The sequence below is a fragment of the Corvus brachyrhynchos genome, unplaced genomic scaffold (genome assembly GCF_000691975.1).
Source record: "Corvus brachyrhynchos isolate BGI_N302 unplaced genomic scaffold, ASM69197v1 scaffold832, whole genome shotgun sequence".
In the NCBI taxonomy this organism is placed as follows: domain Eukaryota; kingdom Metazoa; phylum Chordata; class Aves; order Passeriformes; family Corvidae; genus Corvus; species Corvus brachyrhynchos.
Genome location: NW_008236798.1, coordinates 302,950 through 327,155, shown reverse-complemented (window position 1 = coordinate 327,155; position 24,206 = coordinate 302,950). Strand labels below are relative to the sequence as shown.

Sequence of the window (24,206 nt, the reverse complement as noted above, 5' to 3'; positions counted from 1 at the left end):
TGCTGAAGGAAAAACAGGAATATGGGGAAAAGAGAAATCAGGTCTTTGAAGTGTGTCCTTGTGCAATGAAAGAGTAGGTGGCATGCATGGTCCTTGTTATGTGAAAGGATTTTGAGGGAAAAGAAAGCACTAGCATATACTGAAAAGAAATGAAAGCACAGGAGAAGATAGAAAAGTGGAGCTGAGGTGCAGCAAATTCGTCCCAGTGTATTATCTTCTAGTGGGCTTTTACAATAAATTACAAGGTATAAAAGTCAATTGGGTCTTCCCCCTTTCTTTTATAACTTACTGGCCACTGTATTCTCTTAATCCATTAAAAACTCCTGTAGGGCAAGGTGTGAGTATTTTTTCATATAAATTAAAAATACTGGAGCACACACTTTGATGTACAGTGCTTTCTGCATTTGAATTTTACCTTACAGTGATCAATGTATGTAGTGTGTGGGTACTCATAAGCAACCCGGTTCTCTGCAGTGTCTACCCACTGTTCCAGCTCTTTTGGGAAGTTGCTGGGTGTCAGTGTGCTCAGTGCCTGCTTGGGAAAATGTGTTTGGTAATGACTAACACTGCATTAGAGTAAGTTAGTCTACTTAAACCCACACATCAACAAAGTGAGTGAAGAAGAACCAGTTCATGCCTTTTGGCTTCTAATTTCTGAACACACTGAAAATGAGGCACTTCAGTGCTTCTTATGACTTTTTCTTGGAACTTAGGACTTATCTTTTCAGTACCTAGAACAGGAATTTTTCAAAATATATTAATGTGAGAGTTTTCTGGTGGATCGAAACATCTTAGAGTCTGATTGTAAATGTATTTTACCTTTGGGTTGGCCAAGTTTTTTCTGTTTTCAAGTGATCTCTTTCTTCTGTGTATTGAATGTAACAGTATTGGAGTCCCTCCTCCCAGTTGATCAGATTTAAACATCTTGCCCTTCAAGTTTTTGACACTGACTCTTCGTAGTTGAGCTGAAGCAGTGATGGGAAGTTCTTCAATAGGCACTGCTCAGGCACATTTGGTATTTTCATGATGAATTCAGGTGTTCCAGTTTTGGTATTATTTTTGAATGCTAGGAATCTTGAGTTCTGCCTTTTGCCTTCAGCACACAGCAGGAGCTATGTTATTTACAAGAAGGGTAGCCCATGCTACTGTATGAACCCTCCAGCTGTTAAAGATTACCAATTCGTGGAGCTAGGTTTGTAGCTTGTCATTTTTGTTCAAAACTCAGTGTTTAGAACTATGCTATAATGAAAATTTCTTAAAACTGAGCTAGGCATCCTATTTAAGATATGCAGCTCTGGCCTGAAAACATGAATTAAAGATTGCTTAATAAAGGTAGTGTTACAGGAATTTAGTTTACAATTTTGTTGATCCACAAGTTGCTTGAGGTAGATATGACATTCTTTGTTTTCATGTTGGTTCAGTGGTGCTATCAATAGTAAAACATAAATATTTTGTGCTGCCACTAAGGTGGTAGTAGTCCTCTCAATACCAGTGGAGTTTTCTGAGCAACCCTGAATAATTCTGATACTTTACTGCACATAACCACTACATTTAAGAATCGCCAACACCTTAAATTTTGCTCAGAAGCTAAGAGGGAGCAGGTAAAAAGGATTTGAGCATTAATACTCTTTGCATAGTTCTATCATCTTTCACATACCATGTCCCAAAGCACATTGCAGACCGTTGCTAGGAGTTGAGAAGGTCTCAATAGTGACTGTGAACTCTACAGTTGGTAGAGGAGGACGGCATCCTAAGCTTCACTATCAGGATGATACGTGCATGGATGCTACAAGTTTATTCCTGTGTTGCTGTTAAAGAGCCCGGGAGCAGCAGCTGACGCAGTAGGACAAGGCTGGGACTGGCTTGTGCAGACATTGTTGGTAATTCAACAAAGTAGTTTTCCTTGCATGCACTTCAGCAAACCAAATTTCAAGCAGCGCTTCCCTCCAAATTTTTATTGCTAATGAGGGCCCTTTATTCAAATCCATTTCTTGGCAAGGCACATTGTGAGAGGAATGAAGTCAATTTTGTTAAAAGTTACTGTGGGAGGGCAGGAGCAGCATTGTTAAACCCATGTCTGGACAATTCCCTTAGTACCGTTCTTTGCATCTTAATTTCCCCATGAAGCCTAATTTACAACATGCCAGTATTTACATCTTTATTCAGTACTTGTAATACTTGATATAGAGTTTGACATTTGGAATAGAGACTTGACACACGAGAAGAGCTGTGGAATTACTTTCATTGTTTTATTCAGGCTACCAAAGGGAAGGGGAGAAGTTAAAATTAAAAATTAATAATTTTGGTATGATATTAATGTTTGAATTTTTACCCTTACCACTTCAACTACGTTATAAAGAATAACATTTATGAAATTTTTTGTGCCCCTCTTGTACACAGATGTTTCTTCTGGGGACTATCCAATGTTTCAACAAACATAGGACTCCTTTGCCATTTTGTATGCTGTGAGTGGGAGATGACAGACAGGTTACGTGCTTGCTCTGAATGCTTTCAAGTCTAAGACCTGATTTCCTTCAATTTAACACATGCAACTAGTGTGTGTTTATTAATGGTCATAAAACTAGCCATGTCCTTTAATAATTCAGCTGCATTTTTTTGTCTTGATACTGACCTCTGGCATTAAATTTCTTGAGACCATTACGGATTACTAGCACACTCTCCTTTTTATTTCTCAGAATTCTTATCAGCTGCTGTTTTTTATTTCTCTGTTTCCATGTTTGTCTTGTAAAGTACTTCATGTTGCTTTTCCTGAAGGCTTTTTGCATTTACATTGGTATTATTCGTAGTTCACAACATGTAAAAGTATTGCAATTTTTTACGTAATCTCTTATTTTAAAAGATGCTATAAATGTAAATTTTTGTTGCGATTTTTTTATTAAAAAAATGAATATATTTTAAATGTCTGGTAAAAGTTTAGACATTTTTGAAGGTTACCATCACATGGTTTTCCTACTGTAATCTAAGTTTATAAAAGTCTGTTAAATATGACGGTAGCAAGAAAAGATACAGTTTGGTCTTATAACTTGTCTCTTCATTTACTTACCTAGAAAAATTAAATGTAGCAATCTTTTGAGATTTGCTGTAAAATAAAGAATTATGAGAAAATAAGCGAATATCTGACTTTTTACGTAGAGCATAAATGTGAAACGTGACTGTTTTCAGTAATCCATTTTCTTCTTAAGCCTTTGTTTTGTGCATCGTGAAGATATAAACCAGAATTAACATAAAGGTATTTGTAGCAATTTCACTATAGCAGTTCCAAGCACTTGAAAGGCATCTAATATTCCTCCTCAAACAAATCTGCTTTCTGTAGGCAGATGACATTGTATTATACAGTGTAAATAATTTTTAAGGCTGTCCATAAAATGTATTAGACATCTCATTGCCAGTACGTGTTATCAGAAGCAGTTTTTTTACTGAGCATGCAGCAGGTTTGTAGCCTCAGACTTTACTGCTACTAGGAGTGATTGATAATATGGATCTGCTGCACTTTCTTAACTTAGCAGGACAATTCGAGCATCAGCTTTTAAAATAGAAAGTAAATTTGGTTTGCCAAACCGAACCATTTAGTGGAGGATGATTATAAATGCAATATCTGCTCCACTTACAAGTCGTAGGAATTGAGTAGCTTCTTCTTGGTCAAGCTTGAAGTATTAGTGGTCCAACAATGCCCAAGAATCTTGTGTTTATGACCTAAACAGATTAGCATACAAACATTAAAACTTAACTGCTGTAAAATAACAACAGTTCTGGGAGTTTAAATATAATTATATTTTCTCTTCATAAGGCAACAAAGATGTATTAAGCTTACTGCAAATTCTCAAATGTGGAATTTAAAACAGATGGAATGAATATTTAGCTTTTCCCTCCAGAGAAATCACAGGCAATGAATACATTGAGTGAACAAGATAATTAAAAGGAAATAGCATTAAAAAGAGGTATTAAATGAATGTGTTGATAATATACTTTATCTAAACATGCCAAGCACCATTTTTGCATCTTTAAAAACTTTTAATATATGGAAATCTTGTTGCAACCTTTACTTTCTTTTGCCTACTATGATAAGTTCAGTCATAAATAGCCTACCTTATTATGCAAAACAAGAATTATTGAGATGCATTTGAAACTTGTTGTTGTAAATTCATGGTGCAAGTATTCTCATCTAAGTTCTTTTTTTTACTCTTTCTTATATGTCTTGTCACTCACTGAGCAATATCGACAGAGGCCAGTCTTGCAGTCACTGAGAATTGTTTCTTATGGTTGCAGTTCATGAAGAGATGAACAAACCATTAAGAAAAAAAATTGTAGGATGCTTGAAGTAATTTGTAAGACATGCTGCATCTTGTATAGTTCTGTTAAATATATGTTCCTTTGGGAATTTCTGGTGTGCTTCTATAAAATATTTCCAGTGGGTAGCATAAGATGGTTCTGCAGCAGCACCGAGTGACTAGAGGTAGATGGGAGGAACTTCTGGTTTCTTGTGATCCATTTTTTTCTGTTGATTTCCATGCTCTGCTTCAGTGGGCTCCCTATGTGAGCCCTGTCTCTGTCAGACACCAATGAGCTGCCATGTTCTGGAGTCAGCTGGTGAACCTGGTGTCCTAATATCCATGAATGACAGAAAGTGTGGGTAGTGGAGGCAGCATGCTGCCAGGGGATGAAGGGCAGAACGGTGATTTCTGAGGCTGAATGAAGTCCCTTCTCAAAGAGGAGTGATATGCAATGACCAGTTTGGATTCTGACTGTAAAAATAGCCTAGATCAGATAAGAAGTTTTGATTACGTACTTGTTTCAGCACTGCACATGTAATCAGTCGGTGATAAATGTAATAACTATGCTAGAAATTAATGCAATAAAAGGAATCAAGAGGTATAAAAATATTATTTCATGTTGGGATTGGACTAAGCCGTATTTTGTATAACCTAATATAATAAAATATAACTTATGTGATCCTTATTTAGCATCACCATAGAGTTAAAATCTGACTATTTTTTCTTTAAATTCAGAAGCAAGAGATTTGTTACACTATTTCATTCGTTGCAGTGCTTTTTTAATTTATTCTTCATCAATTTGGGAGTATGACTGCATTTGTAGTTCCTCTGTTTGGTTACATTAGAAGTGCCATATACCTTTTAAGTGTAACTTCAGACTGTGAAGTTAATGTGACAGTAACCTTTACTGAATCCTGTAATGTCTATAATGTTTTTGCAGTCTCTGTTGAATCCAGCTGCTTTCTGCTGAATGAAAAGCAGCTCTTGCCCAGTCCTAGATTTCTTTGGCTTATTACAGAAAATTCTAAATGGGCTTGCAATATCCCTGAGGGAAAGCAGACTTCAAGCCCAGTGGCCCAGACGTTCATTTGCTTTCTTTTGGGAACATGTAATACTATTGTATTAAGCCTTTATACATCTACACAGAATTACCTTCACGTAAGCAGATTAGCAAACTTGAGTTTGATTGCAGACAGCGTGGCAGTTTCATGATGTGATGCATCTTGTCTGAATAGTTCACAGGTATACTGCACTTATTTCTCCCCATTGTTTGGGAAGGGAAGCTTATGTGGCTGTATCAAGTTCAGAGACCATGGATATCTAATGTTGAGTGACTGAGTTAATTTCCTGGTAAGTCCTTGAGAATCTTTGTATTGGTATTGTTACTGAGATGATAATGCCCTCTGCTCTGTCAGATCTTGCTGTTGGCAGTGCATGAGCTGATTCATTAGGGGACTTCTGAGGTTTGCAGATTTTGTGAGGTAGCTGTTACTTAAACTCAAAAATGTTTTTTTCTTTCTCTATTGTATTAATGCCAATCCAATCCTTAGAGTTAATACTTCTCTCTTGTTCCTTGGCCCTAAAGCAAGTTAACCAGTCTTAGTACAGCATGGTCTCAAAGATCCAGGCTTTCAGGGTCATTCATAAGACTTGGCTTCTGGGAGGAAGAAAGGAACTTCTGCTCTTCAGTCGTTGCAGACACGAAGAATATTGGTGCCTCCTTCCAAGAGAATCAAGTTGTTGTTTTCATGAATGGTTGTACTGGACCTTGGCATCTCTGAGTGCTAAACTACCATAAGTACTGTCATTTGCCGCAAAGATTGAGCTACCACAAAAAAGGCAAGATGCTTGAGGGTGATTGGGCTGCATTTGGTAGGTACTTGCTATGTTGTACTCTCATCTAAGATAGCAGAGGTCATCATAACCCTGCTTAGGAGCATGTGGAAACAGCTCAGAAAATGTACACCTCAACTTTGAGACTGCTGGGGTATAAAATTAATGAAATGTGGCTTATATAAACACTTAATTCATGTGCTGATGTCATGAAAGTATTTTAAACTTAATTATTTTTAATTACATACTGTGTTTAGTAGGATAGTGGGAAGTTGAAAAATAGGAAAAAAAAGAAGATAGTGTGATGGAGTATTTCTAGAATTATGTGTACTCACTCATTCCTGCCAGTGAGCTCCCAAAATACATTGCTTGCTAATTGTAACTGTTTTCTTCCTTGGCTGATACTTGGGATGAACAAAGGAAACTACCAAATGGGACAGTATTTCTATCCCCTCTCCAGCTCTGTGGGTTCTGTGCTGGAGCATGAGGTGTAGCGATCTCTAAAGAGCATCTCCAAAGCGAAGCCACTCAGCAGGATCAGCCACACACGCTCACACGCGTGTGCACACACAAACACACGGATAGCTTCAGTTATACAAGGCAGCGGCAAAGAGGTGGGAAGGGTCTTTGCGTGGATTGCCACAGAAGCAGTTTATTGCTACTACACTGTGAAGAGTTCCAGAGGCAAAGACCCAGAACACGGGAGAACTCAGGCTTAAGTACAGGGGTGTGGCTGGCACCAGGAGCCAACTGGGGAAGCAGAACAGGTGTAGATTACCATAACTGAACAACATTCTGGAAGAGGCTTCTTTTCCTCACCATGACCGAGACAGAACTGTCTGGTACTAAGGACTGTCTTATCGAGAATTCTCTCTGTCCCTTGTACCACAGGCCAACCGGCCACCACAGGACAGAGGAAGAGAGCCTGAGAGGACCTCCTGGTATTTGATATTCCCACCAACTTATGAAACAAGGTCGCATCTGGTTAACGACCACAAAGATAGTCACAGTACTTTCTGCAAGGTTTGCTTGTTATTCTAATGTGTTTAGCAGTCATCTTAGCTTGAGTGGAACTGTTTGTTCTTTGATTTCATTTGTTTATTTTCTTTATTTTTATTTCTTTTTCCCCTTCAAGTGCAGTTCTGGGAGTAACTGTTGAATTGGCTTCCATCAGTGAAACTCTGTTTTTCTTTGTACCCTTTTGTGTGCTAATGGTACAAGTACAGTCCTGATGTTAAACATGCTTTCGAGAATGATGAAATGTTTCTTTTCCTTCTCAGCTCAAGAACATAATGTTTGTTAGAACTAGTCTCAGTTACAGTTGGTGTGATACTCTCTACAGAACTTGTCCTGTAGCTTACCTGCACAGGAGACTGGTGGAGAAAAAAGCAGAGTTCAAATTAGTGTTGGTAGGCTGTCAACTTTGTGAAGGGTCTTATTCACTCTGGAAGATGAGAGTGAAAAAAACTATGAAAATATGTGGGTCTATTTGTGTGAAAGATGTGCTGTCTTAAAGTTTGTACAGTAATACAAATTTCTGCAATAGCTTACTTGAATGGAAGGGTTCAACAGAACCGAACTTCTGATTTTAAAAGTAGCTTTTAAATATTTTTTTCTCTTCTTCAGTTTCTAGTTCAACAGCTTACACCTCTTGGAATTTTCTTTTTGTCTTTTTCATTTTAAATTCCTGGAGTGTCAGCACAGTTAAGCATGAAGTCACAGGAAGGACAGTGGGTCAGATTCAATGCTTGGCTAATTGTTGTGGGATTTGAATATATCAGGGAAATAAACTTTAGAACTGGAGGTCTCTTGCTACCATGGAATTCACGGTATCCTGAAAAAGGAAAGCTTCATGGGCAGAGGGATAGAACAAAGCACAGGAGAGGTGAAGCAGTGTCTCCAGCAAAGGGGAGTCCTGGAGTCCTGCATGGATTTAAGGCAAAACTGACAATGGTCATGGAGAGCTCTGACAATGATAGGATCACTCTCTCTGGCACTACCTGCTGTAAGTTTTCTGTGCCAGAAAGTTTTGAGCTCCACTGGAAGATTTGGGTTTCATCAGGATATGGGATTGTCAGAATCCCATTAAAAAGTACCCTAAACTATCTCAGATCTTAAGGTCTTACTGGCAATCTACTTCACAAGATTAAGTATAGTTCTCCACAAATGAGGTTGTGTGCTTTCTAGTAGATCTTTCCTCTGTCCGAGGGTTGTTCAGCCTGGAAAAGAGAAGGCTTTGAGGGGATCTTCTAGCAACCTTCTGGTGGTGACAGGACAAGGGAGAATGGATTTAAACTGAAAAATGGTAGATTTAGATTGGCGATTAGAAGGAAATTCTTTACTGTGAAGGTGGTGAGGCACTGGAACAACTTGCCCAGAGAAACTGTGGGTACCCCATCCCTGGAAATGTTCAAGGCCAGGTTGGATGGGGCTTTGAGCAACCTGGTCTAGTGGAAGGTGTCCCAGCCCATGGCAGATGGGTTGAAACTAGATGATCTTTGAGATCCTTTCCAACCTGAACTATTCTATGATTTTGTCACTCAAAAAAATGTGTGACTGGAAAAAATGAGAAACTGGAACCAGTTTCTTTTCAGATGAACCTGAAAGGCTATAATTTCCCAGATGAAGGGGAAGTTCAGGATCTTCTGCTGATTCATCCAGAAGTGGATACAGCATCTGTACTTTGTCAGTTTTCCATAGCCTGGAAATAGAAAGAAGCATTGATGGGAGGAGGCTTGGAGTTAATATTAAGCATTAAGGTACTATGTCCTCATTAGAGAACACATAAAGAGATTGACCCTTATTTTTCTGAGACATTTGTCTCTGAAATATGGGTTCTTCAGATGAAACCTCTATCTTACTTAATCTCTCTGTAACTCAGTACTTCTGGAATAGTGGAAAAATACTTCTGAAAGTGGAAAAAAAAAAGAATCTTATGGCAAATTCTTGGAAAGATGAAGCTTTCAAATCTAGTTTGTCCACTCACCCATAATAAGATGTTCTGATGGGAAAATGTATCAGGAGGCCTTCAATTACGAAGACCTCTACCAAGTAATTGCAAAGTCAAGATACACAAGACCCTGAAGATCAGCTCAGTTGGGCAGAGCTTGGTGCTGATACCACCAAGATTGTGGGTTCAGTCCCTGGATGGGCCATTCTCTTAAGATTTAGATTTGATGATCCTTGTGGCTCCCTTCTAACTCACAATACCAGTAATCTGAAATTATGTTTGCAATGTTAATTTTAAAATATTATATTTACATATAATATTTTTTTCTCTGTATATTTGCACTGCATATCAATGTGTACTTTTGGAATATAAATGTTATGTTTAAAAAGCAGGTGGTAGATCTGAGTCAGATTCTTTGTGAAGACTAACCTTTTTGAAAGTTGGCTGCTTTTTAATCTGCTTGCTCTGTAATCAGTAAAAAGGAAAAAGCTCCTTGAGGAGACCTAACATCTAAGATTCTTCCGTTGTTCTTCAGATGAGTTCTGTTCTTCCTCTAATGTTCTGTGAGGGCTCCATAAGGAGACTGGCCTTTCTGTGCTAAAGGCAGCCTTTGTGCATATTCTCTTGTGTCATTTTTTATTATTTTAAGAAACACTCACTTCAGGTTTGACACTACAGTAATTTATTTTTAAACATAAACTGTATAATACAGAAAATAGAAGTTCACTTGAAAAAGCCTTGTCTAGTGGAAAGCATTGCTGCCCATGACAGGGAGTAGAACGTGATGATCTTTAAGGACCCTTCAACCCAAACTATTCTTTGATTCATACCTGTAACTACTCCCAGCCTTGACTAGCATGTGATTTATAAGCATCCCCTTGTGGCAATGTATTAACACCACTTGATACAGCTTTAGGTTTTGGTAAGAAGCTGAATGTTGTATTACACATTGTACATGGAAGTGTCCAGCTTATGTTACTACTCATCTGTAGACGTTCGTAGTCTTCTGAATCTGCTTTAACATCAGCTTTACTTTAAATAAGTGACACTGGTAGTGATGTTTTTAGGAAATTAACACAAGCTTGTGTATTGTTTGATGTCATCTTTTTTTTTTTTTTTTGGTAAAGGTGAGAGGGATTAAGATAAACTTCAGGTATATTTGGTTTTGTTTTCTAAGGATGTGTTTTGTCTGTGTAGAGTTTTCTGTACAAAGCTGTAAAAATATTTGTCTTGCTAAGGTCAAGTCACAATATTAACTTTGTGTAATATTTACACTTTTTAACTTTTAAAACAGAAACTGTGGACTTAAATACATGAGTAGTGTTTTATCATGGCATGTTTATATTCTTTGTAGCGTGCAATTTGAAACATAAATTATACAAATGCCTGGTTGTCTGTATTTGGTCTCAACTGTTGTAGTTGAAGTTATATTGATTAGGAGCTGTTGATACAGGCCTCAGACTGAAAGAGGTGGTTTTTTGATCAGATGTTAGTAATTGTTAGTAATTGGGGGAAAGATTTAAAATTAAATGATGTGTTTTTGTCTAGTAGAGCAATATTTTTCTAAATTAGAAATGCATTACTATGCGTATATTAGCTATGAGATTTGTTGCCCCCTTTAATGAATTTAATATGTGTTTTCTAGAAGCCTCCTACTGGCATGAGGCAAGTTAGTATTTGTCAGCGTTCGGAATTTGTGAGTCATTTAGTATTTCAGGGTAGTGAGTTTTATTTACCATGTACAAGTGTGATCATTCTGTGTTACCATGAAAAGTACTCATAGAAAATTTCAGAACAAAAAATGTATTTCCAAGATACACTATATAAACCCAGAAGTTTTTCATAGTTGAAGTGTTTTGGTATCATTCAGATAAGTGTAATATAATTTCTGTCACTGCAAATGTGCCTCATTTAATGTTGTTGCTGTCTTCTGGCATTTGGTAAATCTGTTAAGTCAGTTCTTTCTGTGACCTACCTAGTCCTTATCCCTACAAATGAAAATACAGAGCTCAAAAGGTATTGACTGTTCTTGTTACTGCAATTGAGCATTGTAGATACTAAGGTGAAGATAAAAGCCTATGAAATAATTCAGGGCTTTAAATTTCTGTGTCTGTATTCTTAGTATTTAAAAATTATTTAGCAGCTGCATCAATGTTTTTAGATAAATTTCTATTTATATCCACTGGTTCTACCAAAGTAGAATTATAGATTGTTTTGGGTTGGAAGGGACCTCAAAATCATCCAATTCCCTGCCATGGGCAGGGACACCTTCCAGTAGACCAGGTTGCTCAAAGCCCCACTCAATCTGTCCTTGAACACTTCCAGGGATGGGACATCCACAACTTCTCTGGGCAACCTGTGCTGGTGTCTCACCACCCTCGCAGTAAAGAATTTCTTTCTAATATTTAATCCAAACCTACCCTCTTTCCATGCAAATCTTTATCTTCCCTCTTTAAGTAAAAGAAGAAGAAGAATGCTGAATGTACAGGCTGTATATCATTCACTCTTCCAAATTCAGAAAAACTAGAAAACAAATTAGAAAATTCATTCAAAAAATTAATGTTGACTTGAATTGAAGAAAATCTAGAAATGGAAATATTCAGATATGTTTGCAACAAATTTATTCTTCCCTTTCTAACATTGTATGATAATGATGATTCTCTTAATGTTCTTCATTCTACTGACTGAAAGTTTTAGTAAAAAAAAGAAAAGTTTAAAGAATTGTGAGCCCAAAATATCTCCAACTATAGATGTGGAGTTTTTCTGTGATGTGTGAAAACCACAGCTTAATCTCGGTATTGGTGCATAAGTTCAATTTCACAGCTAACTTCTGGAGGGAAGGAGGGTAGGTTGGAAAAGTGGATGATCATGAATCAGAAAAGACAACTTAAGTGGCTTTACTATGTTGTCTCAAAGGCTGTCAGAGTGTATTGAAAAGTTGCAGTTATGCAAACAGCAACCAACCTCGTAAGTTTTCCAAACTGCCTTAGAAAAAGGTATTTTGAATTTTTCAGTGTTTCTTTTTCAAATATATTTTACAAGTTCTGGGTGGTTTTAGTGATATTTATTTCAATGGTGCTTTTATCAACAAATAGAGTTAACTATAGCTAAGTGAAATTCTATATACCAAAGATAAAAATCTGATTTAAGTTTTTTAGTTTAGAAAAATCTCTTTCTTTATTACTGTATCTATATATAGCTCTCTCAATTGTCAAAGTAATATTCTTGTATTATGTCTGCTAATACTTGTCTAGCATCTTAATTAAAAAAAGACTAATGAACTGTCAGTAAATTAAAATTGTGTTATTCTTTTTTTTTTTTCTTTTTCTGGAGGAAGACCGTTGCTTTTGCCAAACAAGAGAAACAATCACGTCATTTGATTAACTGCCACATATTAACCATTCTGAGCACTGGAACTGTGTAACATTTAGTAACTATTGGATCAAGAGAATGTAACTTCTTTGAAGGTGTAACTAATCTGAATAAGCTTGGAAGGATAAGATCCGTATTTTAAACACAATGTGGATTTCTGAAGTTGCTGTTTACAAAAACTGTTACAGTCTTTTTGACATTGTTTGCCTGTTCCAAGTGTCCCTGATTTCAACCTAGCACAATAACTGAGTAGGAGAGGGATTATCATCTTGGCAGGAAAAAAGTTACTCTATTAGGACCACACAGTGAAAATTTCAGATTATCTAAAGCAATCATATTTCCGCAGAAATGGTTGTGGGAGTATTAGATTGCTGCTTTGAAAGGGATGCAGAAAAGTGGGGGGAGGGGGGCATGTGTTCATTTATAACCCGTGAGAAGGAAACTGTAAGATAGTTGCAGTGATAGTTATTGACAAAGAGAAGAAATTAGTCAGTGAATATGTAAGGCAAAATTTCTACTCTCTCTATAATTTTCAGTTTCCAAAAGCTAGGCACAGCCTGGTGGAAATTAATGGAAGTCTTTACACAGTGGAGCATTCTGCATCTTGTAATAGTGGCTGTTGAAATGCATCTGCTGGGATTTTCCTTGGTCCTTTCCTGCCACATTCTCCCTTACCCAAAACCAAAGCCTATTTCTTGCCTAGCTCCTAATTTTGCTGGGAGATGAATTGTCAACACCAGAGCTCTTGTCAGTAGAACCTTTCAGTCCAGGGAAGAACTTGCAGTGTGTTCTGTTGATGTGGCTCAGCAGATCTATTCAGAGGCACAGACCCCATCTAGATACAAGCCTGGCAATGCCCACTGTCCATTTCCAGTTCATGTATAACTGTGGGGGTAATGACACTGTCCTTCAGCCAGCAAAGCCACTTCTCAGATGAACCCTCTCAGTTCCATATGCTTCCTATGTGTATGCTCTTCCATGGTGTTTGAAGAAGAATTCTTTTTTTTCCAATAACTGTGGGGGTAATGACACTGTCCTTCAGCCCAGCAAAGCCACTTACTTCTCAGATGAGCCCTCTCAGTTCCATATGCTTCCTATGTGTATGTTCTTCCATGGTGTTTGAAGCAGAATTCTTTTTTTTCCGAGATACTTCATTTGCTTTGCAGCAGCTTTGAGCGAGATGGGAAGAGTTGTGTTTCAGTCACTTTAACACTGCCAAGAGGACAATATATGCAGTGAGGTCTCCTGGTGTGGCATGGAGGCTGCATGACCATGGTAGTATGGAATGAAGGGAGGGGCAATTCAGCTTCACATGGGGTTAGTTTGACTGGCAATGACTAGCAACAGGACTAGTAGTGATTGCTGGTATCAGTAGTAACTACTTAATAGTATACGTATGTCTCCCTTAATTGAGCTGTGACATATTTAACAATGAATCTAAAAGACAGAGACAAACGTAGTTTGGGATGTGAAAAAATAAAAAATTGCATCGGCATTTCCATACCAGTGACTTGAGCAATCATTTGTGATTTCTGTGAGTGTTGCTAAAAGCCATGTACATGCTCTGTAAACTATCAAAACTTCCAGCTGCTGCTTCCAGGTGTATGCACTGCAATTGTGCTTGGTTGTGGGCAAGTCATTTAAATTTTGCACTATTATTAATCTGCTTTGGTGATCCTTGGGATTGAAATTACCTTTTGCTAAGTGCATGCACTTTGCCTTGTGAAGTGTTGAGTCCCAATTGGATTGCTGGATGATGGCTAAAAACCTATATATTATTGGGAAGCGTCCACTTGGAGAGTAATGTAGCTTTGTAGTCTGGTCCAGTGGAACTGATGGAGAATGCAATGAAAACACTCTTCCTCATCCTCTGTGCCTGATTTTTGTTTTTAAATGTAGCACTGTTTGATCATGGTATCACTGAGCATTCCAGTGTTGCCATTGCTGTCTTGGACTTCACTTCATAAGGGTGTCAAAGAGAGTCTCATCTTCTCCTAAAACTTTGCCCTGCTAAGAGATGTGGTGATTCTGTGGTCTTTCGAATTGTAATGTTAGGTTTGGGAAGAAAGAAAATGTGTTTGTATTTCAATGGGTTTATTCTATATGGTTTTTATTACAGCCTTTTGGGAAGTTTTTGTGTTCAACTGACAATGTAACGTATCAATTACTGTTATGGAAGAACCACAAGAACTGTATTCATTCACGTTTGGCTTAGGTACATGTTAGCTTTGCCCAGACCTCTAAACCTGCCAAAGCCCAAATGATGAGTATTGGTAAAGACTGTACTGGTGAGGAGGAAAAAAAGCTGTTTGTGCAGAAAACCCACAGTATTTGACTGTATGATATTCAGTATAATAGAATATTGTAGTGTGTTTTATTGTGCTTTATTTCTGATATGTTGACAGTTTTTAGTTTGTCTGATTTTCATCAGTAAAGTCAATTTAATTGGTTATTCTTCCTGTCCCTAAAAGGCACATGAGAAAATTATGCTACCTTTCCTTGGTGAGTGGCATGATGGCTTGGCCACCATTTGTATTCTGCTGCATGTGTGTTTCCAGTCCTAAATGGCTAGAGACTGCTTTGGGTGGTCGCTGCTGGGAATGGGTTTCAGGGAGGGGTTCCCAGGACTGGATTTACTCTAAATAAACAGAGGCCATGAGGGGAAAACTGTGTTTCATTAAGAGCTCTGGTTTAGGTTAAAGGGATAAAAATAGCTGAAGGACATCTCAAATTAGTTTAAAAACTAGAAAAGTGAAGAAAACCAATCTAGAGTATTTTTTAAGTTGCCCACATCTTTTAGAGTTCTCTGCCTCACTCTCTTCTGTTCAGTGTAACTAGGTATAGAATCCAAAGAGATAGCTGAAAAGATTCAGCTGTCAAAGCTTCAGATTCCAAAACACAGTCTTTTTTAGTCAGTGCTGTCAGTACTTGTGTGTGTCTTCTCTGTTCTGCCAAAATATGTTCCTGAAAGTTTCCGTTTTCTATTCTGGTTTTAGGCAAGATGCAAGAAATGGAAGTAAAGTACCAGAAAACCTTCTACATATTGGAGAGACAATTACTGCATCTTTCATTACAATTGCTTTAGTTACTCATAAAAATGTTCTGTACTAGACTAGTTTACATGTGTGTTGTATGCTTTGTGTAAAGAAAACATAATTATTTGCCTTCTACCCAGTATGTTCTTACCAGAATGTTGTGGACATGCATTTTTCAGTCTTGCACATTGGCAAAGTTACAGTGACTCCACTTTCTGCAAATACTCTGTATTAAAAAGATATGCTTTATGTTTAACTTTGCAGATCCAGAATGCTAATGATGTGCTAATAGCACCACTGGAGAAGTTTCGAAAAGAGCAAATAGGAGCAGCAAAAGTAAGTGGCTGGGGTTGTTTTTCATTTCATGTTTATTTGAGTTTATCAGTGTCTTTTGAAGGCTGTACTGAAAACAGGCATTTTGTATTCAAACAGACTTGGTGCCATCCTCATTAATTTGTTAGTAAATTATACTAAATTCTTTGCTTCAGAGGAGGAGACGATTTAGAAATGAAGCTTAAAGATTGATAATATGCATAGGGCACAGCTCTTGCTACTGTTGCACATTCCTACCATCTGGCATTGTGTTCATCTTCTGATGTCTGCATTTACATTATGCTGCATCTTGGGTTAACCCAGAACCACAGGGAGGATTCAAAAAAATCCTTAAGTGGACATTGCATAAAGACAGAAGACAGTTTCAGCATAATCTCTGCTTCTGGTTTCCCTTTCCTCCTTACATGGCTGATGCAATGCAGTGGTTCATGTTCATTTTGCCAGAGTATTCATCTTAATACTCTCCAAAGATTTTCCCATGATGGAAGTGCTCCAGTTGATAATTTTCTCTGGTTTGTTGGTTTTAAGTGTTATATCTGTGTGAGAGAGACAGTGCAGGTTGTCTATACCAGGGTTCAGTAGTCAGCTCAGGAAATCAGATATATTGGGGAAAAATATGTGAAATTAACTGTTAGCCTTGAAGACCTGTTTTCAGCTTGATCCTGAATTCTTAAGTGGCTATCAGTGACTGCTTTGATCACAGTCTCTGAGATATGCATAGAGGCTGTGATAGTCAGCTAGAGGTTAGTTACAGTTCCTTTTGTCTTCATAAACATACTAGTTCTGAAGCATTTTGCATCTTATATTAGTGCTCATAAAAATTTCTGGGAAATGTTCCATTTGTAAGGTTAAATGAGTACAAAAAAAAGCTCTCTCATGTTGCAGGTGAGGTTGTGTTTATGCTGTACTCAAAGAAACTCAGAAGAACAGGGCTATTGGAAAGAGACACCAAGGGTTTATACTTCTTGTATTGCTATTGTGAATGTGTGGCAAACACATGGGACTGCTTCTGCACAGGAACTAAGTAGATGTTTGTGAAGAATTTTTACTGCAAACTTGAGGTTAGATTTCTCTGAAATGGGTGTTTTTTACCCTTTCACTTGATATGTTTTTGTGTACAACTACATTCTTCTCTTGTCCCACCCCTATGCTGCTTTGAGATGCAGGGCTGGGAGTTTATTTACCATGCTACATGAATCAGAATGTAATCCCAGCACAAAATTATTTTTAGTTTTCAGTAGGTTTTAGTAGTGTCATTTAGTTCTTGGTAGTACTGTTTCATTTCATATTCTTATAGTTTAAGGGATATCATTCTTCTCTTCAGAGCACCCTATTTGAAATCTCAACCCACCATACTGATTGCCTTGCTGTATGACAGAGACAATCCATAGGTGGTTCACAGGTCTCTCTTCAGAACTCTGTAGAGACTCAGGTTTCCTTTCAATGTATCACTCAGTAGATGTCAACACATACGCAATGATCTAATTGAAGATGACTCCTTTGGTTTTTTGTATCATCAAGAACATTAAAGGCAGGGCAAGAACAACAAGACAGGTTGAGTCTTCTCTGTTTGGTATATCACAGTGGCTGGTTTCTTTTCCAAATCTCTTCCTTATAAATATGGGCAGCTGCTCCTCTTTGAGCTGTTGTTTTGACTTGTCTGTGGTCACACTACAGTGTACAGAATGAGTTCAGGAGGGAGCCTGGCTCAGCTAACTCTTATTCCAGTGTCTAATGCACTTTATTATGCAGTGCTGTGTGTTTTGGAGAGCCCAGGATACTTGGCTTGACACATGGATACCCTAAAGAGAGCTCTCCCAGGTCATTGTTTTATAAAATGTCAAACAAACATATTTTCTAGCACTGCACATGGAGTTCAACTGCCAGACTCAGAAATGAGAGATTCAGAATGCCATCATAACCAAGTGTGATACATTTGCCTTTGAAATTTTTTTTATCAGTGGAAGCAATTATGCAGTTAAATGGTATCAACACAAACAAGTCAGAGCTTAATTACATGCAGTATTGTTTTCCTAATAATTACAAAATAGCAAAGTATGATCTAGGAATAATGAGACCCATATGAAACAGAGTAGAAATTTGGGCTTTGTGAAACCCATTACTGGTAAAGTGGAGAACATGGCCCTATTGCTTTACCCCTACTTTGGTTCACTGGGATCAGCTCTTGAGCATTTATGAACTCTTATAAATATAGAATGAGTTTAACTTGCTAGTTATTTATCTGCAGTTAATGAATGTTTGCACAGAGATTTGGCTCTTTGAACTGCTCTGGGATGATCTGTTCTGATAATCAAACAAAAGATATAGATGTTTTCTTCTTGTTTGGGTTTCAGCAGCAAGTTTCACAGAACATTGAGAATGTCACTTTTTATTTGTGGTCTTTTCTAGACACATCAGCTGAGTGGACCTTACCAGGTGTGAGCTGGTTTTTTTCCCTGTAGTGTTAATCTACAACAGTATGTAGAACTGTATTTATATCAAATCCAAACTTGCTTCTGTGTCTCTGTCATCCCTCTCTTGCCCAAAACCCCAAAACATTTCTGTGTTGCTCTCTGAAGAAGAGCCAGAGATGTCCCCCCTGACTGGAAGCTGGTGAAAGTTGTCCCAGTTTTCAAGAAGGGCAAGAAAGAGGACCTTGGAAACCACAGGCCTGTTAGTCTGACTTCAGTGCCTGGTAAAGTTATGGAGAAGATTATTCTGGGAGGTATTAAAAAACACCTGAAAGGGCAGTCATTGGTGACAGCCACCATGACTTCATGCGGCAAAAGTCCTGCTTGTCAAACCTGATTTCCATTTATGACAAGCTAACCCATTTAGTTTATCAAGGGAAGCCAGTTGATGTAATCTTCCCAGGATCCTTCTGGACAAAATGTCCAGCATTCAGCTGAATAAACTCATCATGCTGTGGGTGAGAATTGGCTCCCAGGTTGGGAACAAAAGGTTATAGTGAGTGGGGTGGCATCAGACTGGTGACCTGTCACCAGTGGGGTTCCAGAGAGCTCCATCCTTGGCCCTGTGCTCTTCAACATCTTCATTAATGACTTGGACACAGGACTGGAAGGGATACTAAGCAAGTCTGCAGATGATAAAAAATTGGAGGAGCTGTTGACTCTCTCAAAGACAGGGAGGCTCTGCAGAGAGACCTCAACAAATTAGAGGACTGTGCAGTCACCAACCATATGAAGTTCAACAAGGGAAAGTGCTGGATTCTGCACCTAGGATGGAGCAGCCCTGGGTGTATGGACTGGCTGGGGAATGAGATGCTGGAGAGCAGGGCTGCACAAAGGGACCTGGGGATCCTGGTTGGTGACAAGTTGAACACAAGTCAGCAATGCCCTGGCGGCCAGGAGGACCACCCATGCCCCAGGGGTACATTGCTGGCTGGGCAAGGAAGGGGATTGTCCCACTCTGCTCTGCACTGGGGCTGCCTCACCTCAAGAGCTGGGGGCAGTTTTGGCCCAGCTTGGCACAGTATATGAAAGACATTAAGCTATGACAGAGTGTCCAAAGGAGGGTTATGAAGGTGGTGAGGGGTCTGGAGGGGAAGCAGTATGAGGAGACCACTGACTTGTTCAGCCTGGAGGAGACTGAGGGGAGACTTCATCACAGTCTTCAGCTTCCTCATGAGGGGAAGCAGAGGGGCAGACACTGATCTCTTCTCTGTGATGACCAGTGACAGTACCCAAAGGAATGGTCTGAAGCTCAGTTAGGGGAGGTTTAGGTTGGATATTTAAAAAAGGTTTCACCAGAGGGTGGTTGCGCGCTGGACCAGGCTCCCCAGGGCACCAAGCCTGATGGAGTCCAAGTGTTTGGACAACACTCTCAGGCACATGATGTGACTCTTGGGAGATGGTCCTGTGCAGGGCCATGAGTTTGACTCAAAGATCTTTGTGGGTCTCTTCCAATTTAGGATATTCTGTGATCTTGTGATTCTGTGGATGGTGCAAACTCCACAGGATAGCTGATAGATGTCAGTATTTATAGAGCTATCACTTTACAATTAATTTGCATCATAACATCTTTTGGACAAACATTTAAAGAGACTAAGTATAGAAGCCTGAGACTGGTATGCCTTTAGCATTGGCAAAGTTAGCAGTAGCTAGAGATGGAAGCAGTTGTTGGTTGTTGGATTCTGTCTTCTAATCGAACTTTGAAATTATAAATTTTCATAACCTGTTAAGCTGTGTAGCCAAATTTTGTGGAAGAAAAATATTATTAGATAGCTATGTTACCAATATACGTAACAGGAAATTATATTAGGTACTACTGTGAGATTTTGCTGGGGGGAAGATTATGTGAGAGAACACTTAAAAGTGCTTCCTGGGCTTTTTTCTTTCTTATATAAAACACCAGATAAAATTCAGTTGCAGATAAATACAAGCAAAACACCACTCCCCCCCTCCAAGGGAAAAAAGAAGAAAATGTTATAAATTATGAGAATCACCATTTTATTTTAATAATAAGTAACTTCACAAGATTTTTGCCACCATGATGAATATCCTATAGATGTTTTTAATATAGAGAATGAGACTATTTCATTTTTTCTTCAAAACTATAATGAGTTTAGGCAAAAAATATGGTCACAGGAATCAAAGAAAATATGGAGGATAAAATATATCCTGTTGATGTTACAAAGCTATATTTTAAGTACAAGGACAGTATAAACTCAGAGTGCAAAGTTCAAGTGTTTTTGGAACATCACAAGAATAACATTAAAGACCAATTCTTCACATGCACTTCAAAAACCTGAAGGTACCCAACAAATTTGAGAAACATTCCCCATAAAACATTAGTGTTTGTAATCTAACCAGCAATATACAAATCTGCATCACTTGCTCTTCTTGATTTATACTACTCGCTCTTCTGTTTTTATTGCACATATTTCAGTTATTCCTTTTCTGTACACACTCAGTTTAAATAAAGCTAAGTTCTCTCCAGAGACTGCACAAACCCGGCTTTGCATTGGACAGCCTGTTGATTTACTCCATCTGAGTTTAAAAAAATGACCTCTCCAATTATTGTAGCAAGGCGAGCAGAAGCTGGGTGAGGTAACTGGGAAAGGATTCCAGGCACGAAGCCTTTTGCCTTATTTGGTCAATGTGGTTTGCGAGGCCCCAGCTGGTAACTTTGGTGAGCTCATTGTGTGATGTGTTATGGACAATAAAGCCAAACCTTCCTCTTTCTTTTTATCCATTGAGTACAGTATTTAGCAATATTTGTTCCAATATTTGTTCATTGACCTTTAATACAACTTAAATCCGATCAAAGACAACAGAAGCAATTCTGGTTTTAAGACTTAAAAGGAGAATTTTGTTTCCTCCTTACAATTCCATCTGTTTGTTTTAGAAAATAGTTTATTTTGGCCAGGAGGATTATTTTTTATCATTATTTAATTTCATTCATTTATTCAAAGCTGTGAATTCCTTTCTACTTGGGAAGCAAATCCATATTCACTGCTGGGATTAATCTTCCTGCATCTTTGCTCACATCTATCTTCACATGTAGGCATGCAGAAGGTGGCACGTTCTCTCTGTGTTTAATTTGAGTTGTCTGGAAATTGCGGAGCATAAAACAAACAAAACCCCCCATTTTTTAAGGTCTGTCAGAAAGCTGTCAAAGCAGAGTTTTAGATAGGTATCTGAGATGGTTAAAAATACCAGAACGCCCATTTGGTGAACCAGTTTCCTCGGTATCTGATCAAATCTTAGCACTTGTTGTCCTTTAACTGAGAAAAATGAGTGACCTTGCTGTAGTAGGTACGGCAGGGGGTGTTTCATTACAAGCAGTGTCTGTCACTCAAGCTTTGGTACTTGCGTCCACTAGATTTGGTTATTTTAATGGCATATGAAATACGGAGGGAGGGGGACAGGAGAAAGAAGCACAAAGAGGGCAGGCCAGGATAATTGATGGCCAAATGTTTTGAGTTAAAATGCAGACGTTTCTCAAAAATGGTTACTACCAGTTACCTGATCTCTTTTTTGATAACTTATTCTGTAGGCAAGGAAATGCAGGGGATCAAATCTATTTCTATTTCAGCCAGGCTTTTACAGCACTCTACATGACTCTTACAATGTAGTTTAGATAGGGCTTAGTATGAGAAGGAGGAACTGGCTCATGGGAAGAGGGCAGTGAGTTTTGTTTATGGGAGAGACTAGTCAGAGAGAAGTCACCAGTTAGAAGATCCCATGGGGCAATTTGAGATCAGTCTGTTGTTTTATTTTTGGTAATGACCAGGTAAAAAAATTCTGGTGGTATTGCTGTAGGTTGCTGAGCTAGAGGAGGAGGATTGGAGGATTGGGAATAAAGTGTGAGATGAAATAACTGAGCATGAGGAATTGAGGCTACTCAATGGTCATGAGACAGCTGCATACCAAAAAATCTGCTGTACTGATAAATAACATAAGTGGCAATCTCTTTAGGTATTATAGGTTAGTAGACATCTATCACTGGTAGATAGAAAAGTACAAATTCTCTTTAGCTTTTCTTTTATGTATACAAATCTTCAAGTTTTGGTTAAAGTTTCTGAACTGTGAAAGTTGTAAATTGCACTTAAAAATACATTTCATTCCTAGGTTTTGGTCCTAGAACACTTTTATTTGAGAAATAATTCCATATATGTTGTCTAATCTGATATTTTACTTTAACTAGTATTAACAAATGCAAGAACTGAGAAATCAGGACTCACATTCAATAAAAATATATAGTATAAAATTATTTTTAAAACAGATCAAATGTATTTTCCCTTATTTATTCAAATAAATGTATGGAAATATGAAGCAGTGAAAGACCTTTTTTTGCCACAAACAAAATAATTGTAATACCATAGTATGATTAGCCATTGCTTCTTCTACACTTGTGTATGTGAAATATTTGGGAAGTTTCAAAAACAGCGGTGAAGAGCCCAGTATGCATACACTTCATCTTTTCAAGAGGTCTTACTTTCTCCTGTGCAGAGCCAAACTATTAAACTGGGAGATAACACTGGCTGAGCATCTGGACCCAGAGTTTTTTTGAAGCAACTGGTCTTCTTGGGACAGCTCTTGTCGTTATGCAAATGCAACAAAATTATTTTCTCATTGCAGTTTGCTTCACTTCAATTACTGTTTCATTGAAAGTTGATAAACTTTTAGGAAGTTAACAGAAAGAAAAAAAAAAAAAAAAGACAACAGTCCGAAAAGCTTGTTTAACTTCTAGTGTATTCTTTTAAAAAATGAGAGTGAAAACTCAAATCTCATAACTAAAAGATTGTGGACACAGTGATTAAAAACTGTTGGTTCAGTCATTCTGTTAACCAGAGGTGTTTGTGAGGAAAGCAGTTAATGTTACCTGCATAATCAGTTTAAATAAATTCTGTTAACTGCAATCTTTCTGTTATAAGTTAGTGTGATTAACTGCTTGCTGACTAAAACTGGTTTCTGAAGCTGTGTTTTTTCTGCAGTTTAATAAAATTCTAATTTGCATCATAAAGAAAACAGATATAAATTAAGGATAAATAAATTAGTCCCCTGTAGTAAATTGGAAAATAATTTACTATTCTGCCATAACATTTAAGAATTAAGGCTTAGAATAAATGTGTTAATTGGTGGAAATGCTTAAGTGAGCATGCAGTGTACCTTTCTTGGCAAAAAGAACCTTTTTTTTTTTTTAATCTACAGTTAGTAAAACAAAAGAAATTAAAAACCTTGGTAGTAAGTATCAGCCTTTTTACTGGAAAATGACAAAAGAACATAAAAATGCAAGAGAACTTTGACATTTTCTAATTAAATTAAGGCTTTTTTTTCTTGCTAATCTGCTGCAGCCTAGTGTAATGTGTGTCACAGGAAGGTTGCATCCTGACCCTGCATAGCTGCTAGAATTCTGCTGGAGTCCTGAGCTGTGATCAAAAGTATGAACAAGGACATTGATCTTAAAACTTAATATCCAGCTCACCGGGGAACTAAACTTCTGAGTGTTTCAGAGCATGGAGGATTTGGCAAATAGAATGCAGTAGCACTACTCTTCTGTTACTTTCTTTCTAGCCTTGCTCTTGGCCACAGCATGGACAGGATCATGTTCCACACCTGAAAAACAGGTCTCAAGGTTGTTGATGAGACTTTCAAACTCCCAAGAAGGATTTAAGAGAAATACAGGAAGTGGCCAATTGCCCAGGTACAGAGCAGGACAGGACTTAAAGAAGCAGGGAGTTTGGTATTTTGCTCCCTGCACAAGATGTCAATCTTCATTCATCAATTCAAAGGCACCTAGTCCCCTGCTCTTTCTCCCCTTGTTCAAAATAAGACTCCATCCTGAGTTTTAGCATCCTTTATCAAACCAGATTCATTATGTTTTGACAAAGGCAGCTGCGTTCTCTTGCCCTACAGGGATTAAATC

General features: G+C 38.0%; 1 protein-coding gene across 2 annotated transcripts in view; it reads left to right on the top strand.

Moving 5' to 3' along the window:
* The window catches only part of ARHGAP42 (Rho GTPase activating protein 42), a 118,500-nt gene that overhangs the window by 33,895 nt on the left and 60,399 nt on the right, over positions 1 to 24,206 (top strand). For both annotated transcript variants that reach the window (XM_017727965.1, XM_017727964.1), the window contains exon 3: positions 15,747 to 15,818. In XM_017727965.1, the coding sequence (XP_017583454.1) occupies positions 15,747 to 15,818 (72 nt within the window). The remainder of the gene's footprint in view (positions 1 to 15,746; positions 15,819 to 24,206) is intronic.